Below are 18,553 nucleotides of genomic sequence, written 5' to 3'. Positions count from 1 at the left end.
CACCACTATACGGTCTCATTGATTCTAGATATCAAGCAGATTCTAGCTTTAGCTTGTATGACACTCAAACTGATTGTATCTAATTACTATTTAATAAGTATCAACCCACTTTTCTTTTGCTTACAGGGCTACAAAAATAAACAAAAATACACACCTAGTCTCGGCCATATCCAAATACCCCAGGTAATAATCTGAGTATGCTGTACGTCTCAATCAGATATCAAAATTGAAGTTTGAGCTAATGTGATTGATATCATCTTGCAATTCTCTCTTCTCCTACAGCTGTCTTATCCCTTCAATGGAGTATAGAACAATCCAGAAATCCCTTCTTTAAAAGTAATTTCCTGAGAACTTCGCGTTTTTTCAAGTAAAACATTGATTGTTCTTCTAAAACAACTTCACGCTTATAAATACTCTACGATCATTGATCTTTTCGCTTAATAGCCAGAAGCATACGCGACTCGGTACCTGCATTTCGAAACGAAACCGTTGGCTCCATTTTCTCAGTTCAAATCCATTGAGAATGACCTTACAAATTAAGCACAGAGCAAGATTCTTTTTCGCCGTTAGTGAGATCATGAATCTTATGGAATACCCTCATACTAGAAAGAACCAGCTCGAACTAAATCTTATTGTAGAACCGCCAAAACAGTCGCGAAAAGTGCATATACTGTAGAACAAATTCGCTAAGGTTCTTCTCTATTCTCTGAAACGAATTATGTCAACTGATCATACTTGTGTGTGACAGAAACTGTTATTGACTAGCAACTTATCAAAATATACATGTTTCTGGATGGCCATGTTATGATTAGCATAAAAAAATAACTCTAAGGAGGTAGGGATTTCCAGACATACAACTTAACAACACCCGGAAGCCAGAAAAACAATAAATGTATCATACACAAATCTACAGAAGTCGAATCTAGCGGAAAGAATAGTATGAGTTCTCTAGCAACTATAATAGCACTTGTGGGGGTAAAGCCTGTATAAATTAACTAGACATGTGCAACACCAGACTTTCAGAGACTTCAGTTGGACGTTACACTATTCGATCAGATAATAATTCTTAATTGAGAATTTTGAGTAGGAGATGCTGAAAACTCAGACATCACATAGCCACAGAATGTTTTAACCCTTCAAATTTACAAAATAACAACGAGAAACCAAAGTCAATGTGACCAAGCAAGTAGCATCATCTCAAGTGCGCAACTTCTCTTGAAATCTATGTATGAACTATCATTAGCTGCCTGGTATACGACCAACACGAATTTCAATATTCATAGTTTCTACATCGCCAGTCGTGTTCTCTCCAGTATGTCAACACTGGCAACCACAAAGCAAGCTCGCAACATGGCGAACGGAACTGGTTATAACAAAAAATGATTTTTTTCTCCATCCTACATATTACTTTACTATTTCAACGCGTATCACAGACTAGATTTAGTTCTCATAGTCTTCATTCCAAAGACAGGGCGATCTTTCATCCTACCAGTAGAAGCAACGAAGAAAGAAAAGCTTCAGCACATGATCAGAATGTTCTTCTCCTTTTCGCTCAATTATGAATTATTCCTGTTAACAATAGCTCTTATTATTTTAAACTGACTAACTTACAGGCTGGCTCCAAAGCAACTCTCCTGACACGAGATATGATACAGAAGACTTACAGGGGAAAGAGGATCTCAGGTCTATTAGTCATAATTGTCATTCCAGGTTTTCACTACCAAAGCCAATACCAGTTTTGATGTAACTCAGTATTTAATCTCAGAAACATGCATATGCATCGATTGATACTAACTATATTCAGGAAAAGAGAGGCGAAAAATTCTTAACTCTCATTATAAGCATAGACAACCATTCCTATAACAATTCCAACAGAAACAACTAATTATTTCGACCATCTGAATGTCCAACTTTAAGTCAGGCAATGTTCAATCGATACCCCACCACAGCATCTAACCACCCCAAGGCAGCCATTGCCCCCAATTTCTACCCGGTAACCCTACTCCCGCTACGGCCCCCAAGACGCCACCGTGCCTACCCCCGAACACGTTTCCACCACTATGAGTACTAGGTACCATGCTCCTCAATGTTTCTTGACCAACGCTTCTCTTATTTCTCAACGCCATCTCTCTAAGGTGATGTCTATCATCATCAATCACATCATTTGTACTCTTCCCCCTCGAAAGTCGATCTCGTTTCGCTTTTGGTGTCAATTCAAGTGAAGTGTCCAGGAGATTATCAGGCGGTTCAAAAATCGAGAGATTTGGACCTCTTAAGCTACCTCCATATCGTGGAGTGCACTCAAATAGCGCGTCTGGATCTGCGCTAAAGTAATTCCCGTCGCTTATACTCGCCCGAGGATGTTTGCGAGCGGGACGTGAGGTCCTTCGCATTTGTGACCAAATCTTCCGTGCAGGATCCATCTCTCCGTCTACTTGATCTAATGGGTGGTCGTAAGGCGAGCCCAAACGTTTGGAAAGAGGGCTACTACGAGCATTAAAATTTGAGATGGCTGTCATTGAAAATGAGTGAGAGAGTAGACTGTCAGTTGAATCTACACATGACATTGAGCTCGCTGTAGATTTCCGATTTTCTTTATCCGACGAATATCCGTAGGTTCTTCGAGGATATGGAATCGTTGTTCTATCTTCCGCGAGCTTCTGAAGTGCTTCTCTCGATTTCTCGGCCGAAAAGTGCTTTTCGATAATCTTCGTAAGCACACTAGCTCCTACTGCCGAATTTAAAGTCCCAGAGCTTCTAGGTGACCAAGCAGACGCTGGATTATGGCGCTTAATAGATGCTGTGGCTTTAGTTTCCAGCAAAGTGTGTTGTGGTAAGAGTCTGAACTCTCCTTCGGCAGCTTGCGATCTTAAGTTTAAGAAAGCCGAGTGTCTATAGTTCAGTTTTACAGTCAAATAATGAGTAGTGATATCTCCCAGAATTTCATTCAGGTTTTCGATCAGTTCATCGGATGATCTTTGCTTCGCGTGCGATAGCGAGTTCTTGACTTCGTTCAATCGTATCTTCACTAACATAAGATGAGTTTCACTCACCCGAATAGTCTTAGCTTGAAAGGTGTCTGCCGGCTGGTCAACTATGATACAATCTGGCCCAGGTTGGAATTCAACAGCAATGTTGTGGAGGCTGCCATAACTTCTGAGGTCTAGAAAAGTCAATGAGAGCACTTTTCAAAGATCAAGAAACTCCATAACCTACCTAAATATCGTGAAGTAAGATTTTGTGTACTATAAGTGCGACCGGCATCATCTAATGTCGATGTGCCATCAGCTTTCCTAAGTACGCCGGTGATCTCAACAGCAGCCCATAATGTACAAACACCCGCATTCACACTAGCACTCTCCGGAGTGACAGAAATTTGCGGGCACAGAACGAAATTGTCTTCTCTAGAAGAGCTGATTGTTGGTACCAGCGTTGGTGTAGGTGTAGGTGTAGGTGGGTTTGACATTATGATGGTGCCATCGTAGTAGGACGATATTCTTGAATTGGTTCTGGAATCATTGATACTCTGATTATCAATTGTATCAAATGGATTAGCGAGTTCGACGGTCCTATCACTCGAAGAAGCTATCGATTGAATGGTAGAAGCTGAAGATTTTCTACGAGAAAGCTTGCGAAGAAGAGTACTATGTGATTTCGTCGAAGTCGAAGAATGACTCCGACCAAGAGTAGGATTAGAATCCAGATCCTCAATCCGTCGACCACCAAATGCCCTCAACAAAGAATACTTGGATTTGGATTTCTTTCTTTGGGGTACCACAGGAGAGCCAGCTAATTTTCGAATATCTGCAGATTCAACATCTTTTTCTGAACTCAGAGAATGCAATTCTGTCCTTAAGAAGTTTCCTGTGCTTATTTTCCTCTGCGTTTCAGATGCTTTTGGCGTAAGTTCAAAATCGTCTTTCGAATAGTCAGGATGATCTGAAACAGTTAGCTGCTGTTATAGTATGACTAATACCTAGGCAATCAATACCTTGCTTCACAATGTCCACAACCTTGATGGACAAATCGCTATCATCCAGAATGCTGCCTCTACCCTTACCCCTTCTTATTTTGTGTATAGTCAAAGACACTAAAGGTCTGTCCGCTGCCACCGGCGGGCTTCCCTCACCCTCATCATCGAACGGGGATCCAGCCATTCCCCATTCATCTGCGCCTCCAAATCTTGAGCTCGAAATGCGACTGGTAACGGTTTGGCTACGTTTGATAATTCGTAGCGGCTCGACCTCCGGCTCATAAAGCTTCTGGTTTGTTGAGATGGAGTGTGCCATATTGAGGTTGCTGAGTGTGTCTCCGAAGATGGATTCATGAAAGTGCCCAATCTGGATGCTCTACTGACGAAGCTAGAACCACCCGACCGTGTAGTCTCTAAATCGCTCCAGGCACCGTCGTAGGTATCTTCGAGACTCGAGTGTCGAGTTCTGAATTTCCGGTATAATCTGGAACGATGAAAAGTGTTCCCAGGCCGGTGGCAACAGTTAACGATCCACCTCCAAATACTACTTGCTTTCAATGCAATCAATACAACGAACAATAGGATAATAATTGGTACTATTATAAGTGCGCCAATAGGAGAATAAGATTCTGTAATCATAGCCAAAAAGATTGAAGCAATAACTTTGTTGAAGATACCATCCATTTTTTTAAAATTGAGAAGATTGCCTACGACAATACTACACGACATTGAAAAGGAAGGTGTGTCTGTCTTACAGAAATTCCGGGTAAGAGCGATATTTCAATCTTTTGGGAAAGATCATGTGGGATATAGAATGACCACAAATCAAAGCTCTCGGGGACCTCGAGAATTTTAATGCTCAAGTGAACGAACATGAATAGGATATTCTATTGCCAAATCTTCCGGAAGAACCCCAAAGCACCAGAGATGTGCCAAAAAGGTTTACATGAGATTGAAAATTGAAGGATCGCCAGAAGAACTGCACAGTTATTAATTGTTCATCCCGTGGAACTAAAAGGCAATGATTTCTACAACAGGACGAGATTTGCAAGCGTTTACTTCTATACAGTGTAAAAGCAGGTTCGTCTCAAGACGTAGGTGAGACTATGATAGCCCTATATGTCAAGCATCAGTAGACGAAGATCTCTAAGATTTAAGAGTTCAAAAAGCTTGAGTATACACTCTTTTTCAAGAGAAAGAGTCCTGTCCAAAAACACACACACACAAAAAAGTCGCCAGAAGAGCCGCCAGAATTGTATCGACACTATAGGACATTCGAAGGTCAAATTGTTAGAAATTATGCGTGAAAATGACCCGTATATTTCAGGAACTTTCAGAAATAAAATTGAAGAAATCTAGATCAGTATTCGAATATTGATATACCGAGTCTTTTGGTAGAGACTGAAAAATCAACGACTCTTCCTTCCAATGAACAATGTTTGACTAAATTGATAACTGAATGATAACACTTTACCAACAGGCAACTCTCCATTACTCACAATGTACAATCCAGTGAACAAGCTATGAAAAGTCCATCCAGATGACTCGCAAAGAATCGACTCGATGGTCTACTGAAATCCATACTTTTACACTCTCCCCAAGGCCAGCTCACAAAACTCAAAGCACACACTTAAAATGAATGATACAACCTAATCAAACAAGAACAAAAAACAATTGTCTCCATCGAACTGACAACCCCCGACTGAATCCAGACCGCCTGCGATCCTCCCAGGATTGAAGATAAAAATGTAGAAGTCTGACCACTTTGTATGCGACGTCGATCATTGCTCCCGCAGGATCTGAATCCCAGGGGTTAATGTGCCCCTAATGACGAGCATCGCTACTGGGTTACGCGAAGGCGATCATTCAATGATCATTAAAATGCACAAAATTGAAGACATCGGGTATTTTTCTTGCGCAACACAAGGGCCAATGCATGTGAAGATCGGTGCATGTGAAGATCGGAAGGAGAATTAAAGCTTGTAATATGTGAACGGGGGTATCAATGCTAGAAAGAATAGTCCGTAGGATATGCTGAACTGTAAAAAATGCCGAAACGTCCAGGATTTCCTCAGGTATTATACCACGCTTCTCCGATGTGGTTCCAAAGTATCCGCACTCTCTTTAATCTGCTCTCTGATTTGCTCAACCTTCTCCTTGTCAAAATTGAGAAATTGTATCAAATCATCTGCTCCTAAACCATATAAGACTGTTTCGGCAGTACTGGCCTCGATACCCTTCTTGACTCTCGTTTCCCACACGCCATCCCAATTCCATTCTCCTGGTGCGCGCGCTACTACTGGTGATGTCGGATCCTTCAAATTGGAGTCTTTGTTTTCTGCAGTCATCTTGCCTATCTTTATGCGATACGATTTCCACGCGTGCCATGCGCCGGGGTTACCAGCTGCTTCCAACGGTACCTTATCTAGCACGAGTTCATCGTCGAACGTCCTCCGGATATATCTCAATACTTCATAAACCCCAACCCTGATACCATCTGCAGTTTTTCCCAGTGGATAGATACCACTTCCTGGGCTACTCATAGCCTCGCTCTCAGCTGTACTTCCACCGGCCTTCGTGGGAGTTCCTTGTTCTGCGCCTTTTCTACTTGTTCTTCCAAACCATGCCGGAAACCCTTCTCTCAGTGAGAACCCTCCAGGAGGTAATCTCTCCTCATCTGTCGCGCTCACTGTACCGTCAGACTGTGTATCCGTACTGTACATGTAAGTTGTAAGCGGCGTAATCAGCGGGTGAAAAATGTCCGTCGAGAAAGTTACTAGAGGCGGGAGAGCAGGATATTGAGGTGGAAACGAAATCTGAAAGCGCAGGATTGAAGGCGCATAGGGACCTAAAGTAAGACAGATCAAGACGAATTAGCTGAAGTCATCGATGTCGAGACGTGATAGTTTGGCTGTATGGAACCCGCGTTCGCGGACGGGAGATGCGTGGGACGACAGATAGTATTCAATGAGATTCAAACGTACCTTTCCGCACGAATAGGACGCCAGACCAGAGGGTGGGGTCGCCAGGTGTGAGGCTCATGAACACGCCATGTGGACATGCGTATTTTAGACTTGAACTGCATATTGGTGGATCTCTCATCAGCATGGTAATGTACTTGGTTGTTGATGAGAAGATTGGATTGAAACGCACAATTCTACGAGTAAATGCTGCTTTCGAACAGTAGATAAGGTTGATAATCGTTGTGGCGCCATTGTTATTGTTGTTGTACTTGACTTTGACTTTGACTATGGATGTCTATGTTTATGTTTCTGTTTGGCTTGTGATTGTGATTGTGATTGTGATCCAGAGCTTGGGGATGATGTAAAAGCGGTGAAGTTATTGCCTTGCCAATGTACGCAGTAGGTATCCCGAATGTCCAGGAAGCTATTCATGAATCATAGGTAGGCTCATGAAACATCATCAATGCCATTTGTACATGATTTTTGGACCTAATTTTGGCTCGAGTAGATTATTCGCACGAGGTGAACTTTGCCTTTAATCATGGATGTCATTCATTTTTTCTCTATCGTTACTGAGTGCTTTCTTGGAATAATGGTATCGTTTCAATCGTCAACCCCCCGCCCCCCCCAGACTCGCAAACAGTTATGTATGCCAACAAGATATAGCGAATCGCCGCGCACGCTAGCAAACACACAGCTTATAGTGATCTAGTTGCCTGCCAACCTTGACTCTACACCAGCTTGTACGTTTTGCAAAATCTCTGCCAACTCACCCTTGGTTGAATCATATCTTCCATTGATCTGGTTGTAAGGATTCAAAGGACTCTTTTCGAACTCTTTCCTGATTCTGTCTTGTTTTTGGTTCTTTCTCAGCCCGTTTCCACTACCATCATTATCCATTTCTTGCAATCTCCTCTCTTCGAATTCTGCATAAGCAGCCTTGAATCTCCTTTCTGGATGCCTGTCGACCTTTTCCTTCGTGTTTGATGTCAAAGCCAGCGCATCCAACGCATCATCAATGTTGGAGGCATTGAGAGCTGATGATGGACTAGCACTAGTAGGGGAGTCGTCAAGTTGTGATAGGTCGAGACCTCTTTTAACGGCAGGCTTCTTTTCGGCTTTCTTCGAGTTCTTCGGACCAGAGGGAGCAGCAGCTTCCTCAGCCTTCAACAATGCTTCTTTTTCTGCTTTCTTCCGATTTAACTCGGCTTGTTTGAGTGCTGCAGCTTCACTGTTGTTCAATACTACGTTAGCAAATTGGTCGGGTGATATGCGGGGTAGCAAAAGCTGAAATCGACCATTCGGACTCACGCCTTTGCATTGCTCTTTGCTCCCTTGGACCATTCTTCTGACTCTGCTTGATCCTTTTTATTTTTCTCAACTGCCGCTTTTGACGCAGCAACTTCAGCTTTCTTGGCGTTTCCAGCCGCCTTTCTGCTATTCTCTCCAGCAGCTTGCTTTTTACCCATTTTGACTGGTGTGTGCTAGTTATTCGGCTTACGGATTTAGTTACCGTTGCGATGGACCGACCCTCAACTATTGAAAGGAACGAGCCGATGAAGGGATCGGGTGTTTATGAATATTGGATGATGTGGTTGATTATGGAAAAGATTTTCTTGTAGGGTAATGTGAAGAAATATTGATCAATCCTGGTGTCTTGATGTGATTTCTATGACTCTTTTGGTGGTTCCAGGCTCATGATTGCCCCGCCAGATGCTGGATGATGCAGCCCTTTCAAGGGTAAAGCGATCCAATGTGAATCCGAATTTCGGACTTTTGCCTCAGGCTGCCACAGACTTTGCTTATTCATGTCTGCCGAACTACCGATGCCAATGTCACTTGATATAAAATCACGTGACCTAACCAGAGGTTCAGGGGCTACTGCTATCTCTAATCGAATCTTGCTTACAATACTTCGGAAAGATTACAATCCAATACTACGTCAACCGTCCATTCTGAAGTCGAGAAAAGTGGAAGGGATGGAGCCGTCGGAAATTTACCCCAAGGAAGCCGTTTTATTATTCCGTTGGTTGTGGATTTTCATACATAGCCGGCGTACCGCAGCAATTCCGATGCTGCCCAATTCTATCATTATTGCATGGACTTCAACGTTATATACAAGGGATCTGAGAATTCGAATGTGATATGATGAGCATCCTTCATGCAGAGCGAAAGCCTTATATCACTGTTATGCTGATGTGCTCAGCTTTGCAGATTTTAGGTGAAAATCATATGATCCTCAATTTGTATCCATTCTCGTTCATTTCCCCAATGAATTCGATTCTCATCTACCGAGAAGTGTTGTAAGATGCTTGGGTGCGGGAGAAATCTTCCACGTATGATTTATCGTGTGATACCAGATCAAAAATCTCCAAGGGATCCCGTTACCAGTCAATAGTTGCATCAGTCAGATTGGGTACATGCATCTTGTTTTGGGCGGTCATACAAATTTATCTTTCGATGGGGAAGATGGGATCATCTTCCGAGCCATCATGGAGACTGAAATCTGCCCATGAAACACAACATATCATACCCCCACTCACTTGGTAGGGGGCGATATTAAAGTTTGAGTAAGGCACTGAGACGTGAGTGCGGTCAAGAACTCGGTGAGAAGGGCGCAGTCCCTGCGGTCAAGCCATGATTGGTTCAAGTTCTTGGATAAAACTCGGTATCAGTAAGTAACCTATGCATGACGTGCGGTCTGTTCAGGGATTTCCTGTAAGGCTGTGCCTTTCCGCTGTAACAGTATCTTGCGTTTGGGATATCCTCATGCCAGGACTCCGGATATGGACCTGGCGAAGCGAGGAGACTTCCACTTCAAGGTATCTGCTATGATACACCTAGCAAGCGACCCGTCTGACCATGAATGCATCAGAAGGAGTACGATGAGAACGTCACCCTGTACGAAGGAATCGTTCCATGTGAGTGGAGTTAGAATCCGCTCTAAGCCGACACATAGCTGTAAGTGGCTTGCCAAAACCTTACTGCTTATAGTATTACAGGAAATGGCGCCCAACGTTGTACACCTCGTGGTCCAAACCCCTGTTTCAGTCTTAATTCTGGCCAATATAGTCTAAATGCGTGGTTGTGATACGGGATTGAAAAAGAGAACGGAGGAGTAACCTTCGATGCATATGCAGGGCTACATGGGTAGATGCAGTGTAATTTTGAAGTTGGTAACGGTGCATCTTGCATCTGCAAGCCATCAACTTTGTAGAGATTGAAATGTATGTGCCTTCCAACGTATACGCACAAAGATAGGTTTTGGGTACAGCATCACTACATGTTATGGCGAGTGCCCAAACGAGCACATTAATCAACCCATGTCGTCAGACACTTGAGGGGTCTAATTGGCTGGAGAAATGTTTCTTGATGCCGCATCTCGACGCAGTGCCGCAAATCTATTCAGTTGAGATCGAGGACGGTCAATGGTACTTTGACGTATCACGATCCACTGATAGAATTTTTCGGCACTGCTGATATAAGAATGGGCTGCAATGTGCGTAGCCGCTGCAATGCATGTTCGATGCGCCGGATGACTTCCCAAACCCATGGAATGATTTTTTTTCAACTCTGTCCGGAGTCTCAACCATCGGAATACTTTCTTCAATGGGCAAGAAATAAGGACACATGAATATTTTTGAGTGGATAGTAAGATTTTGACTTCAAAGCCTAAGTACCACGCCACAAATCTCAGATGCATCTCATGTAGTGCGCGACATTGCAGCAGTCATATAGGTCTGTAGAAGGTCGCATTCCAAAAATGTCTCCCAAAAGTGGTGTCCGCGGGTCTCCGGGATCTTCATTTTGCACCCGAAAAAAGAAAAATCACAGGATTCTTACTTAGCAAACGATGCAGGCTCAGGCAGGATAGATATTTCCGAGAATCCTGTGACCCCTCCAAATCGTAACATGAGCAAATAGAGTACTTGAGAAACATAAGTGCATATACCAACAGTACCACTCAGAATTCGACATCCGAAATTCCGCGAAGCAATACAATCATCAAATCAAACAACCCCTTGGATTGTGGCGTGAATCTATTGAACAACATCGAGATTTGAGGAAAAAGGAAAACTATCACAGGAACGAGAACTTACAACTGGCGGTGTATCAATTCGAGATTAATAATTTCATTGGTCTTTTCAAATAAATAGAAAGTTAGTTACACAGATATTGTTCTCGGGAATTGAATGTGGGCGGGAATTGAGAATCATTCTGTGTATCCAGGGAACAGCGTTGTTGTTTGTTGGGAACTTGGGCGATACTTTACGAATATAAGAAGGTGAAAAGAAAAAAATGGATGGAGGTGTGAGACATTGGGGTTAAGGGAAAAAATCGAAAGTGCGATGTGTGTGATGTGTATGAATGGATCGATAATTAGATCCATAGAATCAGTACCGGATCCTTTTTTCCCTTCTAGAATACAACGCGTCTACTGAGGCTTTTGTACCCCTTCATCGCTTCGTTAAACCCCTCGGCGTCAAAATTGCGAATACTGTAAGAATGTTTTGCCAACTTGATTTGGTGTAACACACATCCAAGAAAAAAAAGCTGAATGGGAAGTTCGGAACACTTATCCTGCGCCGGTAAGCGTCAAGGAATGGTCCGAGATAGGTACAGTTCAAACTTTTGCACGACTACGCCAAATATTAAACCACACCACTCGAAAGTTTTTTAGATGGCAAACCATCGAATTCTCAACATCATTCGTTCGGATTTTCTCGCTACGGGTCTAGGAACAACTTCCGCGAAGCTCTCTGATACCAATCAGCCAACCTTGGTCTGCTTTCTGATCTTGGAACAAGCACACCATCTTTTAGCCTTTGCTACTAGAGTCATTAGTTACAAACTGCTTCTGCTTGAGCCCCTTTTATCTTAAAATGTAGCTGAGGGTGCTCCGCTAAGGAAAGCATCCCTGGACCTTGGAGTTTTCGAACCCTTCTACCAGCCTTCCAGCTACGGCACCCCCTATAATGATCGTCATTATCGGAGATGGGGTGCCACAACAAAACGTGGCAAGGACCGGTTTTCTTTCATATGGCTTTCTCGGCTTACTGCGAGTTGGCTTCGATCCAATCCAACTGATCCAATTTTTCATTTCCCCTAGTTGTTTGACCCATTGAAAATTAAGTTGAATAACCTTGTCGTTTGGCACCATCTTCGTATGCGAAACAACCTTCCAAGGACGTAAAGGCGCTAAGGTTCATTTCCTTTCGAATGGGTCTTGAATAGAACTTTCGAAGCTTTCATTTCTTCTCTAATCCATGTTCCTGTGTCCCGATTCCGCGGCACCAACGGTCTGCCTAGAGAGACCCGATCCTTGACCTATCGATGGAGATTCTTGTATGGATGTTGCTTCGACAATTGACGTATTTAGTGCACGACGGAAAATAAATCCGAGTTTACTTTCGTGCTACTTGCATCTCGCAGCTCGTTCGATCTACACGAATAGACTTTGAGAATTCTGCCACTTGCTGTATAGGGTAACATAAAGTGAGCTAAGAAAAGTAACTTTGTGACTCGGAATCCAATTTCTCGCTGGGTCCCTGCAATTTTCATGTAGCAACTTCTCTCGAGGTTGTTAAACGCAGCTTACGCTTACTATAGCCAACGAAGAACCAACAGAGGCTTGAGGACACCTACATACATATATGTAGCATATAAACATACATATAGCACTCGGTGATAGATCATCGTTACCTTAAATATATTAAGCATTACGTTACTGCTGCTACAATTATCTTCAACCTATCCCGTCCTGCCACATTTGCTTAGAGATCGAAACAGATCATCTGTACCCTTTGTGAAGACATGTATCTGTACAAGCTACATTTCAACTGTACAAATACGAAAAACCCCTCCGATTAAGTAAAGCGGGCAAGCTGCACTACAAGGAATAGCTACCGGGTATGTTCTTGTGTTACCATACTTTTTGTTACCTTGTTCTTTTCGTCTATTCTCATCCATGGGGATCCCATCATCTTTCTGTTGTGTCTTTTCCATTTCCTTTGGGTCAGATACCCCTGACTAGTAATGATCAAATCTTGAATCGAAAACACTATAGGTAAGTCATTTGATTTGCAAGGCCGCCTGGCCGGATTGCTAATCTATCAATAGATCTTATCCGAGTAAGTTAGTTAGCGATGCACAAAAGATTAGAAATCGACAGGGCCGAGTCGAGTACAGGGCTAATACAGGGCATATTCCACTGCTCTGGGTCTCGGGACAAGATCCCCAGTAAATCTCAATTAGATACGACAAAACCAAGTCTCTATCTTTTCAGCAGGTAGGGTAGCCATGCTTTATCCTAGTTTTGCTATTCTCTATGTAACATGACCACTTCCGTAATGGAGCTGTTGTGGATATAGCGCATGTTCGCGGGAAATCGCGATGGAAAGAGCTGCAGAATCAGAGGCTGTAAGTCACGGTATAGTAACCGACGTGTGTACCGACAGCAATCCTACCATTGGCTTTTATTTGATCTTCGAAAATACTCTTTTCTTTGCGCCTTGACTACAATTGCTGACTTTTAGGCCCTTGGAACTTCTAGGTGAGATGTAGGGTGGTATCTAGCGGCAATGCAACCGAATGATAAACAACTGTAATCTTCACGATATCGAAATTTGAAAATGCAACAAAACTGTGGAAAGCCGGCGAATGATGTAGCTGCCCGCAACAGAATTTGTAAGCCAACTTTTGATATTGCTTTACATGACACGGAGGCCATGCAGGGAAAAGCTTGAGCCCTGAAGGAAACCTTGAGTGAAGAAGCACCTGGACTCATGAATGTCATCTGGCATCAGCTGCCGTGGGGTTGAACGTTAAGGCTGTTGCTTCCGTTCCGTTCAGCGCGCCTTCTGTTGCGACTTCAGAATTCGATGAGGAAGTACGTCGTAAATCAACCTGGAAATCAACCCCCGCACCTGTGATTACACGCACTAACCACTCAGACCTCTTGCTTTAGAAAGGCCATGATAAAGTATATTCCAAGTTTGGCCTTCTACAGCAAATGAATTGCCGACGTGTGAGCCAAATGAAGCTCTTCTGGACTTAATCATCGCATCTAGCACTCCTTTTGGAAAGCTTGGCAGTAGTCGGAATGCCCACAGCGAACACGAGGGAAAAAGCTGAAGGTTAGAGTATCATTACTTTTTGCACGTCGACTGCAGCAGTTGGAATAAAACAACACAATATTACTTACACCTTTCCGTTCATGACCACCGAAAGGAAAGTAGCACAGCTCACTTGATGATGTCTACCCAGGTTGTATTCCCTGCCTTGTCGAAGTATTTTCCGGGGTGATCTTCACACCCAATAAATATAATGCATGTAACAAATGGATAGATGGAATGATCACATCATGTCATTCTCTCCATGTAACTTGAGTTGAGAAGACCGGTGGAAGCTCTAAAAATGCGTCTATAGAGAATGAGCCCTAGTGTGTGTGAAGGGAGATGGCATCTAATACCTGTTTTGGCATAACCACCACACTCACGCTCCACCGGCAGAAGCAAAACAAAACATGTTATGATGATGGTAGTCTCGTAGTGTCATCAAAGCCCAAGCATTTTCAAACTTTCACATTTTCCTCCACCAGTGACCATTCACACCGCCGCCGCGAGTAAAAAATGCCATGGCCCCTGCGAGCCATGGTCACTCACTATCCTTTCTCGCTTTTTTCCCTGATCCACGACGCTACCGAACCCAAGACCTAATCCACCCAAGTTGTGACAGGGCAGGGTTTCCTCCATGTGAGGAGCCTGCAAACAATAATTTCTAAATAATAATCTTCCCTCTTTAAATTCTCCCTCATGTTTATAGCCCAACGGGTCACGGAGCTAAATGCCGGGACGTGTGGGTACGTACGGTAGTACCGTCTTCTCATTCTCTCACTCACAATCATACACGGCTTCTAGCTCAAAGGCCCAAACCTGTGTGCGCTGCCCCATAGAGACAACGCTCGCTCGCTCAACAGGCCTTAGCAAGGGAGGGATGAGCCACGACAGTAATAACAGCAAGTTCTACCCTCGTTCCCTCGTCACCGCTAAATGATAATACCATAATCAGATTTGTATTAAAGTCGGCGCCGCTACTACCCACTACGTCTGATTATGCTTCTAAAGGTCTCCATCCAGCGGTCAGCTACATATTTCTTGCCCTGCTGCGCATCGATTTTTCGAACATTTCGATCTCACTTGCAACTCTTTTCTTTTCTTCTTTCACAGTAAAGCAAAGACCTGCTGCACGTATTTGCTTTTCTCTAACTACATATTGCTCATGCATCTACTAAAATCAATCATATAAAGTTTGATTGCACAACATAAAGCAAAACTAGAAAATAGATTTGGAAGGAGCGAGCAATATATAAACATACTTCCACCTCTTGAAACGTCGACTCTTTCACAAATTTTACTTTCTCGTCAAGTTCTTTCAAACGATCAATTCTACTACGACACTTATCTAAACAACCAATTCAACCTACAACTCCCTATCGAAGCTTCACAGAAGAGGTAGCGGACATGCAATCCGCGGCAGGACAGACGGGAGCGCGGAGGCGGACCCCTCCATTCCCCACGAAGCAAATGACAATCCTGGGTACGTTTGTGTAACTATCATTGTGACTTATACAGCAGTATTGCAGCAACTATTCCAACGGTACAATCACTGATATCCATACTCTAGCACTATGTCGGATTTGCGAGCCCATTGCTTTCATGAGCATTTTCCCCTATATATATTTCATGGTCAAGGATTTCCACATTACCGACAACGATGCTCAAATCTTCATGTACTGTGGCATGGTCACATCGGCTTTCGCTTTCGCAGAATTCTCGTCTGGAGTGGCTTGGGGTCGACTGAGTGATAAAATCGGACGAAAACCCGTTCTGCTTACCGGGCTTGCGGGTACGGCTTTGAGTATGCTCATCTTTGGATTCGCGCCCAATCTGCCAACAGCATTATTGGCACGCGCGCTGGGTGGTTTATTGAACGGGTATGGATCCATGCTTCCGCCCCCCTTTTATTGTTTGAGGCAATAAATGCTGACGAATTGCTTTTTCTAGAAACATTGGCGTTTTACAGACTACTGTGGCCGAGATGGTGACGGTGAAAGAACATCAGCGTAAGTGATCTATCACTTTGGGTTTCGGAGCCTCGTTCTGACAAGTCATAGCTCGCGCATATACAATCATGCCATTCGTTTGGTGTCTCGGGTGAGTTCGAACTAGCTGTCAGCTCTTGTCAGCTCTCAACAATTTTTATACTAATGTTGCAATTTGCAGATCCATATTAGGCCCGTCCCTTGGAGGCGCACTGGCGAGACCCGCAGTCAATTGGCCAGGAACATTTCAGCCAGGATCGATTTGGGAAAAGTTCCCTTACTTACTTCCCAATCTCGTTTGTACAGTCGTGGTAACTTGCGGAGTAATTGTCGGAATCTTGTTTTTGGAAGAAACGCATTCGGAGAAGAAGTACCGTCGGGATCCCGGATTAGAAGCAGGAAAATGGATTCTCAGTAAATTCACACGATGCGCCGAATTAAAGAATAGTCGATGCGAAAAGGCGGCAGAGTCTGACGAGATACTTTCGTTGTTGAATGGTGATTCAGAGGATCAGCCGCCAGGATATCGAACAACCCAAGGGTCACCTACTCTTGCATCGACTGTGACTTCTAAGGACCCGCAAGAAACCCTGGATTTGAATGCACATGATCAATTTGTTGTTCCTGCAAGAACTAAACCTGCAGCAACGAAGGCTTTTACGAGACAGGTCGTCATCAATATTATCGGTTATGGTATCTTGGCTTAGTAAGTCCATCCGTTTCACGTTTTTCCACCTGCACGACCATACGAATTGAGTAACTGACCCGAGATTTCCAGCCACACAATGACTTTCGATTCCATGCTTCCAACAATGCTTTCCTACAAAAAAGAGGATGATGCTCCACCATTCCCAGAACCTCAGTTGCCTTTCAAATTCGTCGGTACATATGGAATGAGCTCTTCAGATGTCGGCGTGGTTCTTTCGGTTCAAGGATTATATTCGATGATTGCTACAATTTTCTTATTCCCAATTGTTGTTCGACGACTGGGAGCTTTGAACTTGTTCAGAACCATGGCAATTTCGTATCCAATCCTCTATATTGTAACACCCTACTTGGTCTTACTTCCGGAGAATCTCAAAATGATTGGTTTGTATGCGGTTGTCATCTGGAAATGCACTTTCTCGACAATGACTTATCCAAGCAATGCTATTCTGTTGACTAATTCGGCACCATCGCTTTTGATGTTGGGAACTATCAACGGTGTTGCAGCATCAACCGCCAGTATTTCCAGAGCCTTTGGCCCGACGATCTCAGGTTTCCTGTTGTCGGCTGGTGCTAGCTTAGGTTACTCTGGTCTTGCGTGGTGGTGCAGTGCTATCATTGCTATGATTGGTGCTGTTATCAGTCTCTACATGACTGACAAGGGAGGAAGAATGGATGTTGACGAGAAGAGTGAAGAGGACCATGAGCAAGCATTCGATGATGAAATGCTTGATCATTGTGCTCCTGATACTGGCATCGCCGCGGGCGCCGAGCCAAGACACATCACTGTCGAACACTAGACGACACTGCCGTCATCTTTCTTATACATTCACGACTTATGAGATTTCTTTTCGAACAATTCAATTCTTGAAGACTGCTTTCGGGAGGGCATCTGTATAAAAATCATTTTGGGCCATCTTGGGCAATTTCCGTGGGGTTCTTATTTCGACGTTAGATATCCCCTCATGCTTTTGAGCGTTATACATCACGGTGATGGTATTTTATGTTAGGTTTTATTTTGGGCGTCATTGGGGTTACGGTGCTATACAGAATTGGGTCGTTTGCGAAAACGGTATTTAGTTCTTTGCACTACAAGGACGGTAGGAGTTTCGACAAAAGGGAAATATCATTATCGCACTACCTACTAGGGATGGACCGCCGGACTGCGGTTCCAATTGCAGATTATTTTTCGGCTGACTTGGAAGAATCAACGGTTGGCTTGGCTTGGCTTGCATATTATCTGGCGTTTAGGTAGTTTTATGATTCCTGTCGATGACATGGGAGGCTACTTGTTTATGTATCAATTCTTCAAATGATATGATTTGAACAAACTTTGAATGAATGTCTGAAATGAAAGATGTAATTTAGGCCTTCATTGATCAATTTTACCGACTACTTAGTGTGATGCCCCTTTTACTACCCTCTGAAAGCAAGTAATCCTCGATTAGATATCCCACGCCGCAGAGCAAAGCTTTACTCGATGCTATCGAGTCAACAGTGCTGATAGAGTTCCGTACCCACCTTCCGTCTACAAATAAGATGAACCAGGCATGGAGTAATCATTGGATGATGGTTTTCAATTGGTCGAAGCTCTTATCATTCAGCTCCATCAATCGCCTATCTATCTATCAGTGCCATTGAGTGGGAGTGGAATTATCGACCCTAGCCTGAGCGAAATGTTCAATCCATGGATTTTTTTTGCATCTACTCTAGGTGTGTACATTTTGAATCACGGGTAAAGGTAAACCCCACGCATATTCTAGAGGAAGAGGCGGCTCTGTTCGATAATGTTACATTGATACCAAAATA

At 43.5% G+C, this 18,553-nt stretch overlaps 4 protein-coding genes across 4 annotated transcripts; 1 reads left to right on the top strand and 3 right to left on the bottom strand.

Moving 5' to 3' along the window:
* Window positions 1-1,952: 1,952 nt before the first annotated feature.
* EAE98_011620 (uncharacterized protein) lies at window positions 1,953-4,289 on the bottom strand (the record flags this gene model as incomplete). The annotated part of the gene is made up of 3 exons (XM_038959242.1): window positions 1,953-3,163; window positions 3,217-3,939; window positions 3,992-4,289. The coding sequence occupies 3 exons, from the start codon at window positions 4,287-4,289 to the stop codon at window positions 1,953-1,955; spliced, it is 2,232 nt and encodes a 743-aa protein (XP_038804454.1).
* Window positions 4,290-6,051: 1,762 nt separating this feature from the next.
* On the bottom strand, window positions 6,052-7,188 carry EAE98_011619 (uncharacterized protein; the record flags this gene model as incomplete). The annotated part of the gene is made up of 3 exons (XM_038959241.1): window positions 6,052-6,821; window positions 6,958-7,052; window positions 7,127-7,188. The coding sequence occupies 3 exons, from the start codon at window positions 7,186-7,188 to the stop codon at window positions 6,052-6,054; spliced, it is 927 nt and encodes a 308-aa protein (XP_038804453.1).
* A 456-nt stretch (window positions 7,189-7,644) lies between these two features.
* Window positions 7,645-8,405, bottom strand: EAE98_011618 (uncharacterized protein; the record flags this gene model as incomplete). Its single annotated transcript, XM_038959240.1, has 2 exons — window positions 7,645-8,167; window positions 8,248-8,405. The coding sequence occupies 2 exons, from the start codon at window positions 8,403-8,405 to the stop codon at window positions 7,645-7,647; spliced, it is 681 nt and encodes a 226-aa protein (XP_038804452.1).
* A 5,929-nt stretch (window positions 8,406-14,334) lies between these two features.
* Window positions 14,335-18,095, top strand: EAE98_011617 (uncharacterized protein). The gene is made up of 6 exons (XM_038959239.1): window positions 14,335-15,534; window positions 15,622-15,931; window positions 16,002-16,060; window positions 16,112-16,151; window positions 16,221-16,745; window positions 16,818-18,095. The coding sequence occupies exons 1-6, from the start codon at window positions 15,459-15,461 to the stop codon at window positions 17,542-17,544; spliced, it is 1,737 nt and encodes a 578-aa protein (XP_038804451.1). The 5' UTR covers window positions 14,335-15,458; the 3' UTR covers window positions 17,545-18,095.
* Window positions 18,096-18,553: the final 458 nt, after the last annotated feature.

The sequence above is a fragment of the Botrytis deweyae genome, assembly GCF_014898535.1.
Source record: "Botrytis deweyae strain B1 chromosome Unknown BDEW_050, whole genome shotgun sequence".
In the NCBI taxonomy this organism is placed as follows: domain Eukaryota; kingdom Fungi; phylum Ascomycota; class Leotiomycetes; order Helotiales; family Sclerotiniaceae; genus Botrytis; species Botrytis deweyae.
Note: the sequence above shows the minus strand (reverse complement) of the source record. Positions and strands in the feature narration are given on the sequence as shown.